The sequence below is a fragment of the Abramis brama genome, assembly GCF_963993115.1.
Source record: "Abramis brama genome assembly, chromosome: 20".
Taxonomy (NCBI): domain Eukaryota; kingdom Metazoa; phylum Chordata; class Actinopteri; order Cypriniformes; family Leuciscidae; genus Abramis; species Abramis brama.
Window position 1 is genome coordinate 31,253,077 of NC_139982.1, and position 23,831 is coordinate 31,276,907.

General features: G+C 36.9%; 1 protein-coding gene across 2 annotated transcripts in view; it reads left to right on the forward strand.

Annotated features, from left to right (window-relative positions):
* mon2 (MON2 homolog, regulator of endosome-to-Golgi trafficking) overlaps nucleotides 1-23,266 on the forward strand; it is a 54,844-nt gene extending 31,578 nt beyond the window's left edge. Inside the window, exons 21-35 of one of the 2 annotated variants that reach the window (XM_084095933.1) lie at nucleotides 1,033-1,143; nucleotides 2,454-2,629; nucleotides 4,180-4,342; nucleotides 4,664-4,957; nucleotides 6,714-6,912; nucleotides 8,445-9,079; nucleotides 10,828-10,971; nucleotides 12,705-12,722; nucleotides 15,688-15,816; nucleotides 17,345-17,535; nucleotides 17,625-17,685; nucleotides 18,411-18,534; nucleotides 20,098-20,305; nucleotides 21,523-21,605; nucleotides 22,584-23,266. In XM_084095933.1, the coding sequence (XP_083952059.1) occupies nucleotides 1,033-1,143; nucleotides 2,454-2,629; nucleotides 4,180-4,342; nucleotides 4,664-4,957; nucleotides 6,714-6,912; nucleotides 8,445-9,079; nucleotides 10,828-10,971; nucleotides 12,705-12,722; nucleotides 15,688-15,816; nucleotides 17,345-17,535; nucleotides 17,625-17,685; nucleotides 18,411-18,534; nucleotides 20,098-20,305; nucleotides 21,523-21,605; nucleotides 22,584-22,747 (2,700 nt within the window). In that variant the 3' untranslated portion in view covers nucleotides 22,748-23,266. The remainder of the gene's footprint in view (nucleotides 1-1,032; nucleotides 1,144-2,453; nucleotides 2,630-4,179; nucleotides 4,343-4,663; nucleotides 4,958-6,713; nucleotides 6,913-8,444; nucleotides 9,080-10,827; nucleotides 10,972-12,704; nucleotides 12,723-15,687; nucleotides 15,817-17,344; nucleotides 17,536-17,624; nucleotides 17,686-18,410; nucleotides 18,535-20,097; nucleotides 20,306-21,522; nucleotides 21,606-22,583) is intronic. The other variant, XM_084095934.1, reaches the window with a different exon arrangement.
* Nucleotides 23,267-23,831: the final 565 nt, after the last annotated feature.

The following is a 23,831-nucleotide window of genomic DNA, read 5'->3' on the forward strand; positions in this document are numbered from 1 at the left end:
TTTTAAATATATATAAATATATATATATATATATATATATATATATATATATATATATATATATATATATATATGTATATATATATGTATATATATATGCTAAAGCACGATGTCCTCATGTTGTCTTATTCCGTCTTTTTCCCTTCTCTGTCTTTTGCGACATGTCTGTTTTGTAGAAGGTAAGTGCCAAACTTTCTTTTTATCTTCAGAAATCCTTCTCTTTGAGTAGTGACTCCTCTTTTTAAATCGGTCTGTCTGAAGTCGCCTGTTTTCAAATCAGCCTGCGTTTTGTTCATTCCATGTTTTTGTTGTTGCGTTAATCAGATGTTTTTGTTTTCATAATGATCTTAGCTGTCATATGACTCGCATCAAGCGTCTTGTGCTGGACACTGAAACCCAGATCACAGAACGGCTATTTTATATGATAATTATTTTCAGAATGTCATTTTATACCTTCAGCTTTGTGTTGTGCAACTTCAGAAAGTCAAAAGTAATAGAGTAGAAATAACAGAAGTTTAAATAGACGCTTGAAGTTTTGCTCCATAGAGTTTAACGCATTGGGGAATGTTAATGCAAATAACGTGAAAGTACTTTCTGACTGTGATTTCAAGACGGCCACATTATTTTGAAATTATTTAATCATCTGCTTTACTTTTACATTCAAAAAACACACCGATCTGTGATCTACAAACCATGTCTCCTCTTGAGATCTTAAAAAAAATCTAATATAATTTATGAATATTTTGCAAATCAGTCTATTTATATTTTGCATAATTTTGCAAATCAGTCTATTTATATTTTGCATAATTTTGCACAATTTTTTTTTATAACCAATATCTATTGCATTGCTTTTTTTCTTGTGTTGATGTTATTTTCACCCTCCATTTGCAATGTTTGATTTGTCTGTCTGTATTTCATTAATGGGTGAATCTCACCCGATGCGCTCATACTTCACCACAAAATCATAAGAAAATAATAACGAAATGATATTGCATAAGAAGATAAAGCCTGTTATGCCATTATCTTTGTCAGGTGTGTCAGCATCCTAACACTCGTATGAGGGAATGGGGTGCAGAGGCCATTACCTCGCTGATCAAAGCTGGACTCTCCTACAAACACGAGCCACCGCTGTCCCAAAACCAGGTAATAATTCAGTCGGATCTTCTCAAATCAGGGCTACTTCAGAGTAGGGTTGGGTATCATTTGAATTTTAACGATTTCGATTCTGCTTATTGATTCCGATTCTTATCGATTCCTAATTTTGATTCCAATAAGGTAAAAAAAAAACAAACAAAAAAAAACTTAGATATCATTCACATTTAGTCTCATAGCAAAATATTTAATTGTAGCGGAATATCTTGAACAAAAATCAACAGGTTTAAGAACACTTACACCAGGAACGTTTGCCTGTGGTTTAAAAATACCATAGAAAAACACCCAACTAATATAATCTTCAAGCATTATTAAAGGGGTGGTATAATGCCCCTTTTTACAAGATGTAAAATAAGTCTCTGATGTCCCTTAGTTTTAGCTCAAAAACCCCACAGATAATTTTTTATAAGATGTTAAAATTGTCATTTTTTGAAGGTGAGCAAAAATGCATAGTTTTGTGTGTGGGCTCTTTAAATGTAAATGAGCTGCTGCTCCCGGCACAGGGGGCGGAGCTTCAAGAGCTTGTTCATAGCGGAGACATATAGAGCCCTTTGTTGCGAGGTGGGGTTTATGTAAATTGAAGGGTTGGTGATGTCACTAACCCGGGAGGAAGCTTGTGTGGTCTCTACCAGCCGTTTGTTGTAGTCCTTAAAAAGTGATTTCTGTAAAATAAAATATCTCCCTTTGCTTTGAACTTTGAGCGTCGTAACTTTGCGATTGTTGTTTATGCTCAAACAGCAACATTACACACTAACTAAAGTTAGAAAAGTCAAATCATAATCAACCACCCCTTTAAAGACAAGTAAACACTCAGTAATTAAAAAAGAAGAAATAAAAAATTAAAATAGATACAACTGAACAAAGATATGATTGAAATAAACTGTTGTCTTAAGATTTTTATGTATGCAGGTACAGAAACTTTATAAATAAAATATACATTAGTGTTATTATAGAGGCGGCAGCAGGAATATTAGGCTGCTGTCACTTTAAGAGTTGCCCAGTATAGTTACACACGCCTGCAGCACTGAAAGCGCCTCGGGCTTGAATGGTTTAAAATCACTTTTTCTGTGAGCACGTTTTGGATGTGTGTGCAGCACAGAAAACAGCGAGTCGTCTCTCGCTTGAATTGTTGAAAAGTCATATTGAAATGCTCACAAAGGAATCGATAAGAGGAATCTAAATTTAAATTTTATAACAAGTATCCGATTCCTGACCTCAAGTATTCGATTCCCAGCCCTACTTCAGAGTTTGATTTTGGTTATTGATTGGACAACACTTAACCAATCCCCTGTCCTCCTCAGCGTTTGCAGCTGCTGCTTCTGAACCCGTTGAAGGAGCTCTCCAATGTCCTTCACGCTGATATCCGACAGAAACAGCTGGAGTGTGTCCTGCAGATCCTACAGAACCAGGGAGACAGTCTCGGACCGGGATGGCCTCTGGTACTGGGGGTCATCGGAGCGATCCGAAACGACCAGGGGTGAGAGACACTGCCTGACCTTGCAGAAAAGACCATCCTAAACCTCTAATTTTGTACCTAAAAAATCTAGGTTTTTATTTGTTTATTTATTTATTTTTTACCTCATAAAATGGTACAAAACTTGAAAAATGTTTTGCCACTTGCTATGTGAACACAAACAAATCATGGACATGATTCGAAAAGGTTAAATGGTCCTGAGAAATATAGACACACTTGTATTGTTCGCGGTCAAAAATGACAAATTTCATCTAGTGGAAGCGTTTGGTACTGCGCCCAAACAAAATCTTACTGAAAGCTTAAAGCTACACTGTGTAATTTTTTAAGTTGATTCTTAGCAAAAAAAACACTTTGTTCTTTCAAAATGATATGTGCTCATTAATGTGTAATTACTTCTACCAACTAATCAAGTATTCTCGTAAGCGTAGAATCTGCCATTTAGAATACATACGAGCGAGTCGCTCGAATGGCGGCAGCCATGTTGCACCTCCATCTTGAAAATACATGTGCCAAAGAGGGACATACCTGGAAATTCAAGCTTCGCCTTTCGCGTTTTTACACTCAGTGACACCGTGACGAATGCGAGGGGAGATTACTCGTGACTGCCGGCAGATCTGAAATAATACGGCCACTGTAGGAGTTAAAACGCCCTCGGAATGGGACGGGCTAGAAAGTAATATTCAGCTGGTAGTCATAAACAATTTCACCGCTAGATAGGGGAAAATCCTACACAGTGTAGCTTTAACATTTGTTGATTTTCTTACAGTTTTAGAGTAAAACGTGTTTTGGAAAATATGTGTTTCATATAAAAATTAAAAATAGTATTTTTGTGCATTTTTCATAACAATAAATGTAAAATTCTCTTTTTTAAACTTGTCACTTTAGCAATATTTTGTTAAGTGTCGTCTTTTAAAAAGAGACCAAACTTCAGCCTGTGCACTAAAGCTTTTAAGATTTTCAGGTCTGTGCTCAAAAAGTGAATAAATGGATTCACTTAACTACTGCATAAATATAATATAGTACCGTAAAATCCACTAAAAATACAAAATATTAAATAAAAACATTATCAAACTAATACATAGTACATTCATTTTATTCAAATTTAAAAATAATTCCGTTATTTTAGTCCACGAGAAGAGCACCAGACCCCAATATACTCATGACAAAGTTTTTTGTGTTTCTAACAAACTTAGTTTTTGTCTAATTTTGTTTGAAATGTCACACCACTTTGTTCTTCAAGCAGCTTTCTGTTCGTCAGCGACTAGATATCGCCCATGAAAATGTACCGAACAACAGTAAATGTCCCCAAATTCTGCAAGAATTTCAATATTTTCATTGGTCCTGTTTGGGTTATGCTAGTTTGTGCTGGATTGGTGGCTGTTCAATCCTGAAAACTTCCTTGGTCAACCAGCTTCCAGAGGGACCAGGCTCTTGTGAAGCCAGTTGACCAAGGAAGCGTTTATAATTTAGCTGGTTAACAGCTAGCAGCCAAAAGTCACATTTAAAGTGTTGATCTTGGATAGTCTCATTTGTACGCATCTTTCATTCCACAGTGAATCCCTCATCCGAACAGCGTTCCAGTGCCTGCAGTTGGTGGTGACCGACTTCCTACCCACAATGCCTTGCATGTGCCTCCAAGTTGTGGTGGATGTAGCCGGCAGCTTTGGGCTCCAGAACCAGGAGCTGAACATCAGCCTGACGTCTATCGGCCTTCTGGTGAGGATTACCACTAGTGTTGCTAGTAAAATCGGTAACACTTTACAATAAGGTTCATTAGTTAACATGAACTAAGAAGGAACAATACTTCTACAGCATTTATTAATCATAGTTAATATTAATTTCAACATTTACCAATACATTATGAAAATCAAAGGTTGTATTTGTTAACATTAGTTAATGCACTGTGAACTAACATGAACAAACAATGAACAGCTGTATTTTTATTAACTAACGTTCACTGTTTGTCCTGCAAGTCAAGTTCCTTTGGATAGATGAGTAGACTGAGTGAAAAATCTTCTCTTTCTCCACTTTCTGCAGTGGAATATCTCAGATTACTTCTTCCAAAGGGGAGAAGCCATTACAGAGGAGCTGGAAAAGGAGGAAGCGGTTCTCCTGAAACAGGCCCAAGATAAAGGAGAACCTCTGAACCGACCCTTCCACCCGGCACCGCCCTTTGACTGCCTGTGGTTGTGCCTGTATTCCAAACTGGGCGAGTTGTGCGTAGACCCACGGCCGGCTGTGAGGAAAAGCGCAGGGCAAACCATGTTCTCCACCATTGCTGCTCACGGGACGCTGCTGCAACCACCGACCTGGAACATTGTGGTTTGGAAGGTACTGGATCAGACTTGGCCAGTGACGAAATTAACTAGGGATGCACAAATATGAATTTTATTTGCCGATAACCGATAATTCTTTGTATTTGAAAACCGATAATCGATATATTGGCCGATAAATCTAACTCCAAAACAGAGGTATTAAAAAAATTATGCATGTTTAGTCATGTGACGCATATTGTACTGATAGATATCTATGGCCATTTTGTCTATAAGAATTGTTTTGGTTGATCAGATCACAAGTGGACGACACTAAATACAGGTGTAAACGAGGTCTAAAATGTTTTGAGCTTCCAGAGGTTGTTGAAAACACATTTGACCGGTTTGGAAGGTACTGGATCAGACTTGGCCAGTGAAATTAACTAGGGATGCACCGATATGAAAATTTTTGCCTATACCGATAACCGATAATTCTTTGTATTTGAAAGCCGATAACCGATATGTATAGCCGATACATCTAAATCCAAATTTTTATATGATTTTTGAGAGCCTGATTACAAAAACAAAAGTCTCACCATTAAAAGCCATTCCCCAAACTATGTTCTCATTATAATTTTATGTAGCTTATATGACAGACTTGCGCTGCACAGTGATTCCAATCATATTTCAAGCCATTAAAAACCATCATGTTGAACAGTGCGCATCTGAAGTGTATCGGCTGAAGGAAATAATCCATTATTTATTGGCTTTAAAGGAATAGTTTAAAATTAAAATTAGATTTACTCACCCTCAAGTCATAGGTGTACATGACATTCTTCTTTCAGGCAAATACAATCAAGAGTTATTTAAAAAAAAAAGTCCTGGCTCTTCCAAGCTTTATAATGGCAGTGAATGGCAGTTTCTGTTTTGAAGTCCATAAAAGTGCATCTATCCATCATAAAAGTGCATGTATCCATCATAAAAGGGCATCTATCCATCATAAAAGGGCATCTATCCATCATAAAAGTGCATCTATCCATCATAAAAGTGCATGTATCCATCATAAAAGGGCATCTATCCATCATAAAAGGGCATCTATCCATCATAAAAGGGCATCTATCCATCATAAAAGTGCATGTATCCATCATAAAAGGGCATCTATCCATCATAAAAGTGCATGTATCCATCATAAAAGGGCATCTATCCATCATAAAAGTGCATGTATCATCATAAAAGGGCATCTATCCATCATAAAAGGGCATCTATTCATCATAAAAGGGCATCTATTCATCATAAAAGTGCATCTATCCATCATAAAAGTGCTCCACATGGCTCCGGGGGGTTAATAAAGGCCTTCTAAAAGCTAGAATTTTACTTTGTAACGTGTTAAATATGAATATTTTTCTTACACAAAGTCATCGCTTCACTTCAGAAGGCCTTTATTAATCCCCCGGAGCAGTGTGGATCACTTTTATGATGGATAGATGCACTTTTATGGACTTCAAAACAGAAACTATTCACTGTCATTATAAAGCTTGGAAGAGCCAGGACTTTTTTTAATACAACTCCGATTGTATTCGTCTGAAAGAAGAATGTCATAGACACCTAGGATGACTTGAGGGTTAGTAAATCATGGGCTAATTTTCATTTTTGGGTGAACTATCCCTTTAATATATCGGCCAAATTTTCTTATCGGGTCAAAACAATAACATTTAAAATGAACATATATTGTCCGATACCGATATGGTGGCCGATATATCGTGCATCCCAAAAATGAACCCAATTGTATTGTAATTGTTGCTAATGACGGAGACCTCTGTAACATTGCTCCGCAGGTTCTCTTTCATCTGCTGAACTGTGTAAGGAAGTCCTCCACCACGGCCGACAAGGAGAAGATCGAATCTGGAGGTGGAAATATCCTCATCCACCACTCGCGCGACACGGCAGAGAAGCAGTGGGCGGAAACTTGGGTTCTGACGCTCGCGGGCGTAGCTCGGATCTTCAACACCAGGAGATATCTGCTCCAGCAGCTGGGTAAGCATTGAAAGATGTGGTTCTCAAAGGCAAATCTACACTTATCCAGATATATTTGAAAACAGCTACAGTCAAACCAGACACCTTCAACATTTCTCACATTATCACAGTTTATTCGCTATAGTTTCTAAAATGGTAATAAAATATGAGCAGAACTCAGCTGATATTTCACTGGTTTTGTCCGTCCTTCTGTTAGACTGTCTCACACATGAATTATGTTGAATATCTGTCAGCTGTTAAATTTAACTACACAATTAGATAATACCAGTTTAGCTCAACCAGTGACCAAGCAATGCTTCATTTTGTTCAGTCTGTGTGTAAAAAGAGCATTAGCAATTAAAGAAAACACACTTCAGCAAAACATGCTCAGCTCAAAGTGTCTGAATCATTTATGGCCCCAAATGTCACTGGTAGTCACTGTATGAAGAATTATTGGGTATAATATGTCACAGTTTACTTTATTTTGCTCTCCTCACTTACATAAATTAACTACAGGTTCCTGCTAATAAAAAATATACAAAATTATATCTGGTGTCTGAATAATTTTTGGTTTGACACATTTTGGCCTTCCGTCCACACTGAGATGCGATTTTTTTTTTGTCCTGCAAAAACTGAACTTTTGAAGACACCTCCCAAGTTGTAGTTTGGACTGTGAAAACGGAGGTATTTTAAATTGATGCATGTTTAGTCATGTGACGCATATTGTACTGATAGATATCTATGGTCGCTTTGTCTATAAGAAGTGTTTTAGTCGATCGGATCACAAGTGGACGACACTAAATACAGGTGTAAACGAGGTCTAAAAGGTTTTGAGCTCGTCCACTTTCAACTACTTCCAGAGGTAGAAGAAAACGCATTCGATCGGATTGCTTTCGTAGTGTAGACGCTCATGTGATCGAATGTGTTCAAAAGACCGTCTTCTCTCCGTCTACTGATCTAATGAGTAACATTATGGGAAGAGCTCGAGCCAGACGGGATTTAAACTTCATCGGCTAGAGACCCAATTTTGGTTTGAAGATGAAAAATGTACCAAGCACAATGTTCTCTCTCCATTCCTGATTTCTTACACACACTCACAGCGTTCGGCTGGTCTTGTGGCTGTCAGAGCAGAAACTAAAGCTGATGCTCTCCATGTGTTTCTCAGTCGTCTCTGGTCGTGTTCATATGTAAATTGCATGAGCTTATTCCATCCATTAGATCGAAAGATCTGAAAAAGCCCATACATGTACCTGCCCACCGTCCCTCCCCTCGAAGAAATCAGGACAGAAGTGTTTGAAAGTGAACAGAAGAGACGGATTAATACGGGAATTTGTCTGCCTCGTTTACTTCCGATCCGATCGACCAAAACACATCTTAATTCCAGGTGTAAACAGGGCCTATGTTTATACTGATATGTGCCTGCTTCGTTTCAGTGTGGACGAGAAACGTTTGGGAAAATGCTAGTGAGGAAAGAAAGCTTTTTGAAACAAAACAACAACAAAAATCTGGATTAAAAGACGTATCTCCGAATTTGATTCTTGCTTTTTTTGCAGGAGACTTTTTCAAAGCTTGGGAAGTTCTTCTGGACCACATCCAGTCCGCTGCCCTCAGCAAGAACAATGAAGTTTCCCTCGCCGCCCTCAAGAGCTTCCAGGAGATCCTCCAGCTCGTCACGCCCATTAAAGACACGGATAAACCCGATGCTCTCGCAGCTATGGACGTTCCTTCTGTCCTTATGGAGTCTCTTCAAGGTTCTGGTCCAGGAAGACCCCTAATCCGATCCGATTCACTTGCAGAACGACTAGCCCAGCGCTACGGCGTCCAACCTTCGCTTCCGCCACCTGGAGAAGAGATCGACGACTCGGCTCTTTGGTGGTCAGCGTGGAACACTTGGTACCGGGTGGGAACCGAGTGCACGCGACCCCCTAGTGGTGGACCAGATAAACTAGTGTTCGTACCCAGCCAGCCTTTCCTGACGGCACTAATACAGATTTTCCCAGCATTATACCAGCACATCGCAGGAGGGTTCAGCATGGAGGATCTCAAGAAGCTGGGGGTGATCCTGTATGGAGCCGTGTCGGTCCCCATAAGTTCAGACTCCTCGCCGTTCATCTTGCCCTCCTACACCGAGGCTGTGCTCACAAGCCTTCAAGAAGCAGTCCTGACCGCCCTCGATGTCCTGCAGAAGGTACAGAACCTACTTAAAGCTGCACTGTGTAATATTTAGCTGCATCTAGTGGTGAAGTTGTGAATTGCACCCAACAGACGTTACGGTGGCCGACGGGAAAACATGTCATCGTCTGAGACAGCAGAGAGTAGCCAGTTAAACAATGAGGTTTCCTTACAAAGATAAATTAAGAAATTATTGTTAATATAAGTTATTGCGAATATATTAATGTTACTTGTTCATCATTGTGTCAGTGTTTTATTCGCTGACTTTAGCTATAGCTTCTTTGCACAAAGAACAACATAGTGACGAAACGCGTTTGTCCGTTCAGGGCCACCGTAGAAACATGTCGATGTAAGGAGACCCGCGGTGTGTGTAGAGAGAAATGCCTCATTCTAAGCTAATAAAATCATAATGGTTCATTAAGTAAGGTCTTTATACACCACTGAAAACATAGTTATGTATATGATATTGCATTTCTGTTGACAGATCCTCCTAAATATTACACAATGCACCTTTAAGTTAGTTAGTTTATTTGTATAGCACATTTAAAAACAACTTGAGTTGGCCAAAGTGCTTTCCATTTAGACAATATTCCAACAGCATAAATAGCTAAAAATACAAAAAACATTAAACACCACACCAAACCAAAATACAATTACAATTGAATGTATAGTTCCCCTCAAAAATGAAAATTAGCCCATGATTTACTCACCCTCAAGCCATCCTAGGTGTGTATGACATTCTTCTTTCAGCCAAACACATCAAAACATATCCTGGCGCTTCCTAGCTTTATAATGGGAGTGAATGGGGCCCAAAAAAGTGCATCCATCCATCATAAAATTAATCCATACGACTCCAGGGGTTAATAAAGGCCTTCTGAAGCAAAGCTATGCATTTTTGTAAGAAAAATATACATAATTATAACTTTACAAACTTGTGAAGTATAATTTTACAAATCACTGAAGCTCCTCTGACATTTCTCTTTATAATTTCTCATTTCTCTTAATAATTCTAATTTTAGACATCTAATTCATTAAAGGTGTTTTGTTTTGCTCTATCCTCTGCGCTTCGCGTTCATCAATACGTCATGCGTCGGGTCAGAGGTCACTCTTCCGCCTGAACCCGACTCGTGTACGGCCGTTACCGGAAGCCAGTGATTATAGTTATAAAAATGGATATTTTCTTTACAAAAACGCATGGCTTCGCTTCAGAAGGCCTTTATTAACCCCTGGAGTCGTATGGATTACTTTTATGATGGATGGATGCACTTTTTTGGGCCCCATTCACTCCTATTATAAAGCTTGGAAGAGCCAGGACATTTTTTTAATGTGTTTGGCTGAAAGAAGAAAGTCATATACACCTAGGATGGCTTGAGGGAGAGTAATTTATGGGATAATTTTCATTTTTGGGTGAACTAACCCTTTAATGTAGCCTGTTAACATTCCTAGTGGAATGTCGAGTTTGTTTTAGGTTGCATGAGGTCGTTTTCACTCTTTGATGCTTCTGTTGTCTGGATTTCCACTGTGGGCCGATATATATTTGCAAGTACCACACAAGCACTAGTTAGTTGTTGAATGACTAGACAAGTCATCCATTCAGTCCCATCCTTATTTTCCTCACCAACCAAATAAACCAAACTCTAATGACTAACAGACTTGCATTTACACCAGAAAAAACCCTGAAAATCATATAATTCCACTGATGATGGATCAGTTGATTGTGATTAAGACTGAACGTCTGAATGAGATTATATGTCATTGTTCCAGGCAATCTGTGTGGGTTCGGAGAATCTCCAGGTGATGTATCCCGCCATCTTTGAGCAGCTCCTGTTGTTCGTAGAGTTCTCCTGTAAACCTCCTCAGTACGGAAAGATGGAGACCAAACACGTGGCCAATGCCAAATACAACCAGGTGAGCCTCTGACCTGTTTCCACCTCGGACGGGCTTCACTTTTCAGCTGTTTTCAAGATGGTGGAATTGGTTTTCGTTGTTTTATTTCTCACCATACATACACTCATCATCATCATTCATTTCCATGTCTGTTTCCCAATATGATGATGCAGTAGATGATCTTTGTTTCTGCTCTGGAGCGTTTTGAGGGTTTTGAATGCACACATTGAAAGATGTCTTCACTTCTTTGTTGTTGTTTTTTCTTCCCTGTTCAGTTATATGAGGCTCTAGGATTACAACATTTCACTTTTGTCATAAATATTTGGGGATTTTAGAGACTTTCAGTGGCTTTCCCTCTCATTTTTCTGATTGTTTTTGAAGATATTTGTCTTTGCATGTGGTTTTATTTTATTTTAGTCATGTCTGAATACTTTGGACCACGTTGTTCCTTTTCAAATTCAACTTTAAACATTTTTATGGTTTTAAACATTTAAGGCGAGACACGACAGACAAAAACATCGTTGTTTTTTTTACTGGTCAATTTTGAGATTTTTGTCTTCTTTCAGACTTGTGGTGAAAAAAAGTCTGAAATACACATTTAGGTCTTTATTTTACTACACTTTGTCTGTTTGCGTCTGTAGATTTCTCATAAATTCAACAAAAGTTGGCGTTCTTAATCAACACGCTGCTCGCGATCGCTGTCTGCACCCTGTCATCACACACACCGTTAGAAAGCTCTCTCTCTCCTGTACAATGCTGTCGGATCCAAATATGGTCATTTCCTTTTTATCAGCAACCAATCGTGAAAGTAAAAGGGCTGAATGCGTAATCTCATTGGCTGATGATAAATCTTTAAAGCCCATTTTCTTAAAATGACTTTTCTCTCATTCTTCAAGTCTGAAATCTCCACTTCAGTCGCACCTATATACACCAAACTTTCCAGTCTTGTACCTAGTTATATTATGAAGACATTTACAGAGGGATGTGTAAATATATTATTCCTAGCCTGATTTATATAACATTTTATTCCAAAAAACATGGCGAAAATCATTTTTTTAAGGCTATTGACAGTATATTCTGATTTACAGGATAACAATAATTCTGTAAATCTGTAATTTTTTTCCCCATCTAATATGTGAACACAATGAAAAAATAATTTTTCACCTGGCTTTATCCAATACTCAGATTTCGTTTTTTTTAAAATATATGCAAATTAGCGCATATTTAATTAGATATAGCCTAATTTGCATATTTAAACATTAAATTACAGAAAACTTGTAATACATTTTTTTCTCATCTTAATGTAGGTAATCAACTGGGAAAGTTTCATGGTGATATCTGCTAGTTAAAAATTTTACCCTATTCACCTGTAGCGTCTCGCCTTAAAGCTTTAATAACACTAGGGTTGGGTCAGTATACCAGTTAAAACTACAAACCGGAAAGAAATGTGAAATACTCAAATGTTTAAAACATCATCTTTTACTTTAGATAATCTCTTACATCAAAATGAGGTTTTTGTGTCTCAAAAATTACACATATATTTTTGAGAATATTGTGATATAAATTGTACCTACATTACCTCAGGTTAAATGCAAAGTATTTTTAAACATGACTTTCAAACCAAACGTTTGTTAGTTTTTGTTGTTGTCATTGTATAAAGTAGTTTCATTGTGCGGTTGTGATCAGCAGTGGTAGTAAACATTTGTCTGCTCTTCTCTTGTTCTGTTTTTGTACTTCATACGGATCCACTTTAGATCCAACTGTTTGCACCGGTGAGTTCTTCCTCCCTTCCGCTGTCTTTTTCTATATCTCCGTCTCTCGTCTGCTTTCTGCCTCGTTTTCTCTTCCTTTTTCTCTTCGGTTGCTCTTGAGCTCCATTTAACTGCTCTAAACGACAAACTTCGCTCTTTTCATACTCTTACGCCATTTCTCCGCTCATTTCCATCAGCCACATCTATTCATTCATCTCAAAACTGCCAAAATAAACTACAATTTCAGTTATTTTATGGCATTTCTTAGTACTGTCTGTTGAAAAGTTATGAAATTTTGCACATTTATAATGGAGAGTCTCCACTTCTATCATGCCAGTTTTTCAAACTCTCTAGCGCCACCAAAAGTTAATTTTGTATACTTTTTAACTTTGAATTATGTGTACATTTATCAATATGTACAGTCTACAACACTACATGACACACAGTCTCCCACAATGCAATGTGCTTGACTTGACCTTCCATTTCCAGTGTTTTAATAATTTAAATTTTTAACATCACCTTGACTGATATTTTACACAACAGAAAATAAACATTTCGGTTTTCAACATGATAACTGGATTAAACTTGCAACATGTTGAAAATAAAGTAGCTTGCTATTGTGTTGTAGCATGTAGTACGCAGAATATACTACACACTTTTCAGAAAGTATTAAGCTATTATTCCATTCTGAACACAGCCTAAATTTATTGCCTTGTGTGTAGTTTAAAGCACATGGTGGTTTCAATTTTGTTAAACCTACTTACAAAAAGTTTACAAGTTATTAATAGCCTTTTGATTGACCAATTTGCATGTAGCACATCTATGAATTGGATAGTGGTCGACAAAGGCCATAGCAATTAAATTAGACGCACATGTATATTGTATGTATACTCTCGTGCTGTATTTGCTTCTTTTTTAAAACACTTGATAGTTATCTAATCACAATGACAAAATGTGTATTACAGTGATGAAAAAAAAGAACTGAAATCGAATGTTTCTGATTTGTTAATTTGCTCTTTCTCACGTCTCTTGCTTTAAACATGCAACTTTGCTGGGTAATGAATGCATAAAAGCGACCAGCTGGATATAAACGAATGCAAATTTATCGTAAAAAACGTGGGAATAAACAATTGGGTCGGGTTTGCGTTTTTGTCACATTGTTTTAAAGTCCCCCTGTAGTCAATAATTTTATCCCTTAAAACTCATCTTTGATCACCAAAATGGCATATTTAAATTTTAAACGTTTTTTCCGTGAAAAAATTTCTTCATGCCTTAAAATATCTTGAATGTAACTCGACACCCTTGCCTCATTTAGTATACGCGGTTCTATGAATATGCAAATGAGCCCCGCCTCCACTCACTCACTCAGCTCAGAGATCCACTGGTTGACGATCACACGTTGATCTGATTGGTTACAAGGTAGTTTGTGACGTCAGAAACACCAGCGATTTCAAAGCGTGTTTTTGAGACTGTCTTTGGTTCACCGCAGTTTTAAGGAGAAAATACTCAGCAATGGAGTCGACTTATGAATTTACACATGGTTTGTCTTAAAAAGCATATTAAAAACACCACATAGACATAAAAAAACATTAAAAACTTGATTTTCACCACACATTTTGCATTTTGATTTGCAAACATACTGCTGTTCTTTCTCTACTAATGCAGCATCTAGCCAACAAATTAATTACTTTATAATGATATGAAAGCATGTACGGTAGTGCACTATATACATACCGTCTGTTTTAAATCCGCATCTGAAGTGTCTAGTGTCAAAACAAACTCCACAAGGCGTCAGTGAGTTTTTATTCCGCCTCTAGGGGCCGCTCTCGTACTCTTCTCAGCAGCTTCAGCTACGGACGCAACCCGGAAAAACTATCGGGATGGATTTTTTGCAGAAAACCGATTGTTCCAGTGCCGAATAATCGGCAAAACCGGTCAATCGGTCGACCGCTAGTATCTTCAAAACTCTTTGACTAAGCGACTTGAAACTATGTCGCTCCATCTATTGTTCAGAATGTATATAATAACCAAAAATATGTAGTTAAACAATAAATAAGCATTAACCATTTCTTTTGAAAAATTAAGATGTCAAACTTCGTATGATTGTCACAATAAAGCCTTTTAATGCATATAAAGATGAAATTGATTATAAAGTCACTATTTTTGCAATTGGACAAATTCAAATTAGAGATCGACTGATGTTGACTTTTTATAACCGATAACGATTGTAATTATTTGCATGTTTATATAACCGATATACAGAACCGGTATGTATTATTTCTGTTTTTGATAGTTATAACAGTACTGAACTGAACAAAACTGTTCTAACTCTTATTTTCTATACTGTAATTTCTGTACTTTCACTGTCTCCTTGCATTCATTACAAAACACACTTCTACATTAATAAATAATGGTCAATAAAGTCTCTCTTAAATCAAAGCTTAATTGGGACAGGACCTGACGGATTATCACCATTTATCGGTGAATCTGATAAAACAAAACCGATAATCGGTTATGGAAAATTGCTTAAACATCAGGGAAAATATCGGTAAAACCGATTATCGGTCGATCAGTAATTCAGATAATGCTCATATCAGCATTAGTGTGTTTCAGTGGTGTGTTTGGCCTGTAGTCGCTGCTTTTCATCTGATATTGTGGACCGTGTCAGAGTAATGTGGAGCTTGTCATCGCAATTTGACACAAATGTTATTAGTGTTGAAGTGGAAATCTGCAGGGGCTGTTTTTCCAGTCATTTAAGCTCAATCCTGTCGCTCATTTTGCAGATAGTGGGGATAAAAATCTGATTTTAGTTTGAACAAAGTGTTTGTGTTGACAAAACACATAACTGTGTCTATTCACAATCCTTCTCTGATATTTTGTTATTTCACAAGTATTTGAGGCTGATGAGACGTTTTGTTCTTTTATTAATGCATTGTAATTTAATCCACTGTCTTTATTTCATGTGTGTGTCTCTGTGTGTGTCCAGGCGGAGTGGGTGGCCTTAAACTACGTGCCGTTTGCAGAGCGATCTCTGGAGGTGCTGGTCGATCTTTATCATAAAACGGCCTGTCACAAAGCCGTTATCACAGAGAAAGTCCTGCAAAACATCATTAAGGTACTAAGCAAAAAAACACATATAACAGTTATAAAACTGACTGACCACAGCAAATATAATTAGGTTGGCTTAAGATATGCTAATCGTGCTAGCAATGTGTTAAAGCTTGCTAGAAACATGTTAAATCTTGTTAACAACATGTTAATCATAGTAGCAAGATGTTAAATAATGCTAGCAACATGGTAGCTATGTTAAATTGTGACCAACATGTCAGCAATGTGTTAAATAAATCATGTTACCAATGTGTTAAATTATGTTAACAACATGTTCAAATCATGCTAGCAACATGCTAAATCATGCTATCAACATGGTAGCAATGTGTTAAATCATGCTAGCAATATGCTATATCGTGTTAGCAACATGCTTATTGTCACCAACATCTTAGCAATGTGTTAAATCATGCTAGCAAAATGGTAGCAACATGTTATATCATGTTATCAATGTGTTAAATTATGTTAGTAATGTGTTAAATCATGTTAGCAACATGCTAATACATGTTAGAAACATGCTAGCAAACATGAAAAAAACACCCTATCTATTTACGGACCAGCTGCCCTACGGTTCGACACGCATGTGATTCGCGGATTAACTGCTAAATTTAACCATCATAGAGTGAAAGTTTATAATTTGGACGTGTTTTATCTTGCAAATTTACACATTCAAACAATTTTAAACGCAGAAGAAGAGGCGAAAATCGGGACTCGCGCGTTATCTGTACGCACAGCACTCAAAGCGCACGCAGAGAGAGAGAGATTGAACGGACACATAAACACAAAATACCCGTTTAAATGCCCGTCTCGGCAAGTATTCTCTCGTTTATGTGAACAAAAGAGAAACAAAATTAAGAATGTTTGATGTTTGTCAGTTTTTTCGGTCCTCACAGTCGGTCTTAAAGTGACAGCACACACCTTACCCTACTGTTGTCTGTCATTAATATTAATAAAACAACAAAATACAGCTTTAGCAAAGATGAAACTATATTTGAACAAAGTGTTATTTTACGTTTAGGCTTAATTATTAATTTCTGTACCTGTTAGACTTTGTAGCTTTGTTATTTAGTATTCATCTCCGCTTGTAATTTGTGTATCTGTTCTTATTTTATTACTGACTGTTCCCTTGTTTTAAATAATGTGTGAACTTTATCAGTTAGGCTAGTAGTTTTTCATGTAGTTTCGAAGAACTTCAAGTGAGCTTTAAGTAATAAATGAAAAGCAGTTACCCCCCCCATATATATATATACATACATAAATGATCCGTAATAATATATCCGTAATGATTTACGTAAATGATCCGAACCGTGAGCTTTGTGATCCGTTCCACCACTACTATCTATCTAGTCTCTGTTTGTCTTGAACTTTTTATCTAGTTTATTTTTGGCATGCTAAGTTGTGAATGAGTAGTTTTGCACGTATTTATGCAACATGTCAGACCTTCTCAACAGCATCTCAGACACTGAAGGCAACCTGTTCTCAGTCAAAGCAACAGGCGTATCTGTGCACGTGTAAAGCTGAAGCTTCTCTGTGTTTAGACTGTGAGGATCCCTCTGGGACTGAAGTACGCCTGTCCCGCTGAGAGCACCTGGAAACTGGCCGTCTCCTCTCTGCTCAAAGTGCTCTCCATTGGACTCCCTGTTGCCCGGCAACAAGCATCCTCAGGCAAATTCGACACGATGTGGCCGGAGCTGGCGAACGCGTTTGAGGACTTCCTGTTTACCAAAAGGTGTTCAATTTCTTTTGAACAGGATCATGATATCATGGTATATTAAACGCAAACACAGAGCTTAATTCCTTTCCTCTCGTATCCCACAGCACACCTCCAGATAATCTGTCCATACAGGAGTTCCAGAGGAACGAAGCTGTAGATGTGGAGGTGATTTCATCCGACTGTTATGAAACAAACAGAAAAACACAGAAGTGGATTCTAGAATTATTGCTAATAAATGGCATTTAAAAAAAAAAGATTGATTCATGATAGGCTGATATAACTGGCTGGTATATGATAAAATTAATTATATTTAAGTATTAAGCATATATTGTCTAAAATACAGTTAAATGCAGCACTTTTGTGTACATATTAGTGGCCAAATGTGATGTCCAGAATCGGAAAATTGACATCTTAACCCTTTTTATTCAAATATTATTATTAATAATGTGTTAAAAATGTTATAAGCATATTGTGTAGTTGTGCTTGGAGTCTGTTGTTTTATTTGTGAAAAAACGCTATGAAACATGACTGAATTTTTTTACCAGGCTGTCATACAAAGAAATTATGAACACATGCAAAAACAAAAGAGAACATATGAAATATTGTATATTTGCTTTTTCTATGCATTTTTTATTTATTTATAGTAAAATAAAACATGTAGCTGTAGTTGCCGAATAATTTTGTCAGATAAATACCTTAACCAAGTTCATGTTTGTTCTTCCCTCATATTTAAAGAGAAATACGAAATATTTTCCTCATATATGGATGGTTTAATCAAACTTGTAAGGGTCATTAAACACAAATATCCAACATCACTTTTGGCCACTACTGTGTACAAAATAAATATTACATTTAAATCTATTTTTTTCAATTGTTTTTCTGTCCTCTAGGTGGTGCAGTTGATCAGCACAGAGATTTTACCATTTGCCAATTTCATACCCAAAGAGTTCGTAGGTCGTATCATGAGCATGCTCAACAGAGGATCGATTCACTCCCAGTCTTCATCGTTCACAGGTACAGAGGATGATGAATCAACTGTCCGATTCACAATCTGTTAACTCAAATATTCAAAGATCCTGTCATTTACTCACTCAAAAGATGATGTTAGGAAGAATGTTCATGCTGCTGTTTTTGTTGTTGCATGCATGCCAAGAAGATTGTCAAGATCATAAAAGCATCAAGTAGTCCATAAGACTCACTATGATCCAAGACTTCATATGATAGCCTTGTGTGAGGAACCGAATGACTTTACAGGGGTCATGAGCTGCATTTTCTAAAATTGTATAATGTTATCAAGGGTTTTACATCAAGAAACCTCCTAATTTAGAAATAATAAGGTATTTTCTGTCCTGTTTTTGACCCTCTCTTTCGCACACACGTTTTGATGGGCGTGTCGCATTCAAGACTTGGAAGTAAACGCCCACTGCTATGATTGGGTTACAGTTTTACATATTAAAATAAGTAAGTACTTGGAGTTACCACAGTTATATTTGACAAAGGATGACTTGCGTGTGAATTATGAATGAATGTACCATAGTTTGTCACACTGTCGTCCTTATAGGCTATTTATAGTTAAAGACGTAGTGAAAGTGAAAGACGTATACATTGAAATTTGCAGTGTCGTGTTTTAAAAAAAATGAAACGTTACTGATGACAAAACAGAAGCTTTTATTCAGGATTACAGCGAATGGCTTCGTTCAAAACAATAGCAAAAGCAGCGTAATGATCGTGCTTACTTCCGTATTCGATAATCCTTTGTTTTCATTCTTGAGGGTACAATACACGAAATACAAACAATATAATTATTTTTGACCAGGACTAGTTAAACAATATATATATGGAAATACATACACATGCATGACCATAAGATACACATACACAACTATACAGTACATTGCTGGATACAAAAACATGACAAATTAACACGTCTACACAAAAACAAATACACTTAACTCTAAACTCACATTATTTAACATCTTAAACTTCACTAAACATCTCATTTGTTCGCGTCTTTGATTATATGTATCTGATAATCCAACACATTAACCCCATGAATGCCGAAGCAAATGAAAGAACAGCAAATCACAACTATTAAAAAAAGTTCATCCATGCTTTCTTAATGTCACGATCACAAGGTTGGAAATGCAAAGACTGTGTTTTTCCACAACTTTGCACTTCAAAACGTCTTGTAATCCTCAGATGCGTCTTTGTGGTTTTGTTGCTGTGTTTGCATCTGTCCCGTATTTATTACTACGTGACATGTGCGAATCAGTGGGCGGGGCTAAAGAGGCGATGATGTAGAAGTAGGCGTCGATCTCATAATGTGACAAAATCTGAAACGAGTCATTTCTGGGCTTGCTTTCAATAAAAGCTGTTTTTGGACTAATGAGGAAGTTTTGAGTTTTGAAACTTACAGGATATTTTTCTAGCACAATGAGCTCTTATATGTCAAAAAGGATCAAAAGATCAAGGAAAATTCGATTTCCTAATTCATGACCCCTTTAAAGTCGTTCGATAGCTGGTATGAAGCAGGGACTGGAGTATGAATGCACTAACGGTCTCTCTCGTCCCGGTCAGAGGCTGAAATGGACATCCGTATGCGAGAGGAGTTCTCTAAAGTGTGTTTCGAGACGCTGCTGCAGTTCTCCTTCAGTAATAAGGTGTCGACGCCGCAGGAGGGCTACATCTCCCGTATGGCTCTGTCAGTGCTTCTGCAACGGGCGCAAGACGTGCTCCGACGCTTCGTGGAGGACGAGAGACTCAGTGGCCGCTGCCCGCTGCCCAGGTCAGCTCACGGGAACACACACACACTGAGCCTTTCAGTATAGGACTCTTTTCCTGCCCATCCCCCCCAATAAACATTTTGCATAAAGAAAAAAATTAGGGATGCACGATATATCGGTATCGGCCGATATATGTTCGTTTTTAATGTTATCGTTATCTGATAAGAATATTTGGCCGATATATTAAAGCTGATTAATAATGGATTATTTCCTTCAGCTGAGACACTTCAGATGCGCACTGATCAACATGATGGTTTTGAATTGCTTGAAAAATTATTGGAATCACTTTAAAAAGGAAAATATGGTTCAGTGCAACATGTGCAGCGCAAGTCTGTCATATCGGCTACTTAACATTATAATTGTGTGTTTAGGACATGATGAGACTTGATGTTTTTGTAATCAGGCTCTCAAAAATTATATAAAAATTTGGATTTAGATTTATCGGCCAATATATCGGTAATCGGCGTTCAAATATAAAGAATTATCGGTTAGCATAAAGTATTTAAGGCTAGGTTTATTGCTTAAAATACATTGCATCAATGGAACGTGCATTTTCTGTAATGCTGCTTTGAAACTATCTCTGTGAAGAGCACTATACAAATAATAGTGAATTGAATGAAGAAAAGCATATTTTTTAGGATTCTACATTTATCGGTGAATCCGATATTGCAAAACCGATGCAAAATATCGGTAAAACCGATTATCGGTCGATGTTTAATTTTTAGCTAGTTTAATTGTTTTGGAATGCAGGCAAATTTTACTTTTCAAATTTCTGTGATAAAAAAATCATTATTATTATTATAGTAAAATCTGGAGAGAAAAAAAAAATTGTTTAAATACTAATTAAAATAATATATCAAAATCATTTTTATTTGTTTTGCATTATATGAGAATTATATTTTTGGCATTAATTTAATGAATAAATGTGCTTTATTGTCATGAAAATAATATCATAATGCAACAAAAAATAAAAATCTAAAATTAGGTTTACATTCTTAATGCAAGATGATTATTTTCTTTGGCTTTTGGGATGAAATGTATATGGAAGCTTGAAAAAAAGCCTTTTTATCTTTTATTCTGTGGCAGAAGCAAGCTTTCATAGAAATGTGCGCTGGACATACTCACAACATTTGCTTTCACCATGTTTTCACAAACTAAATTGCACAGGACTTGATTCCTATGAATAGTTCTTCACTATTTCTTTTTTTAAATCCTCTAGGCAACAAGTGACTGAGATCATCTTTGTGTTAAAAGCCATCAGCACACTCATGGATTCCTTGAAAAAGACTCAGCCAGAGAACGGTGAGGCGGGTTTGAACACAACCATGACGAACTTCTGCATTTACATGAAACACAAACGTGAAACAAAAGATTTTATTCCGTCTCAAAACCTAGCGAGTCGCCTACCTAGACAGCATTTTGAGGCATCATAGCCAGGGCTTTAACCTTTCACACTGTGGCTAGTGGCTTTCCAAAGTTACTTGCCATTTTCTCTGGTCACAATTCTGACATCAATACCATGGGGAGAAACCGCCATATAGATATTTTTAATATAATCTCATAATTTGGCAGCAGGTTTATTAGGCTGCTGTCACTTTAAGACCTGACGCACGGATCATTACACATGCGTTTTCTTTCTCAACGGTTTACACTTAAAACATCACTGACTGTGTTTACGTGAAAACTCGGGCAAATTGACATTATTTTGTGTGTGTTTGACTGTTTAAGCGCAATAAGCAGCGAAACATCGATATTTTTGACAACATATTGCACTTCGTTTATTTCAGATACCTTATTAAAAGACTAAAATTTAAAAATGTATTGGTAACACTTTCCAATAAGGTTCATTAGTTAACATGAACTAAGAATAAACAATACTTCTACAGCATTAATTAATCCTAGTTAATATTCATTTACTAATACATTATCAAAATCAAAGGTTGTATTGGTTAACATTAGTTAATGCACTGTGAACTAACATGAACATCTGTATTTTTAATAATGAGCAATACATGTTACAGGATCTTTGTTAATGTTAGTTAATACATTACAATAAGGTTCATTAGTTAAAATTAGTTGAAGTGTTACCAATTTATGTATTATATATAAAACTCAACCTTAAAAGTGGCTAGTAGGAGCGACCGTTAAACATACACACATTTGGCGAGTGTTAATGTCAAGTTTTGCATCCTTGTTTGTGCTCATCTCTCATCTTCCTCTTCCTCTTCCTCTTCCTCTTCCTCTTCCTCTTCCTCTTCCTCTTCTCTGTCCGGGCGCCAGTGGATGGGAACGTGTGGGCTCAGGTGATCGCGCTGTACCCGACGCTGGTGGAGTGCATCACATGCTCGTCTCCTGAAGTGAGCTCCGCCCTCAGAGACGCCCTCGGGCCCTTCAAAGACTTCATGCAGCCGCCCGTCTCCAAAGTGCAGAACGGCGAATCGTGACTGAACGTTTTTATTCCACCGCGAACATGAATGTGACTGTTTCATACACCACGCGCGAGGACTCCATCGTCATGGCAAACTGTTGATTGACAGCTCCAAATCCCATCATTCTAAGCTTCTTCTAATTCGAGCTGACGGTAGACTCTGATTGGCCGACTTTAACGATGTATTAACTGCTACGGTAAATTTGCAGTGTTTGTTGTTTTTATGGGTTTTCTGTTTTTTTTTTCCCCCTTAATGTACAGTGTTTGGTGATAGTGTTAAAGATGTAATTAAGAATAACGTATTTGGATTAAAAAAAATCAAATCCAAAAAAATCATTTAAAAAGAGAGAACGGAAACATCGTAATAAATACATGAAGGATGGTCTTTTTTTTTTTTTTTTGTGAAATTTTCTCAACAGCAATGAATTTTATGCAAGATGTTACTGTAACATTCCACGTCATCTTTAGCCGCATTGAGAAGGGTTGAACCCGGTGTGTGTACAATAATAAATGGTACAGTTCTATGAACATCAAACGTATCGTTCATCTGGTTATTCATTAAACATATTTCACTTCCAGAAGATCATTTACGCTCAAATATGACTATGAAATAAACGTTTCAAGCTGTTCATGGAGCATTATATAAGTGCATACTGCATCGAAAACTACTTTAAACTATTTTATAATAATGCATGCCTGTGCAGTACATTATGATTTCATATTAATTGAGAAACTGAGAATATTTGAATGTTGAAAAATGTATTTCAGCACAAAACCATTTAAAACAAGGCAAAAACTGAGTAAAACATTTTTCCTAAAATCCTAATCCTGAAATAAAGTCCGTGCACATGGATGACCTGATTTCACTTGCGTTTGCTTTACAGTCAAACAAAAAACAAACAAAAAAAAAACAATTGGATTCTCATTCAAATTGTCTTCACTTTTGAGTTAACGACAGGGTTTTTGGACGAAGCCATTTTGCCTCTGAAACGCTGTATTGACCAATCAGCATCCAGGACCAGAACTATCCGTTATATAAGATATTTTTATTGAATTGTTTTTTTATTATCTGAAAATGCTTGTACAAAATACGTAATTTG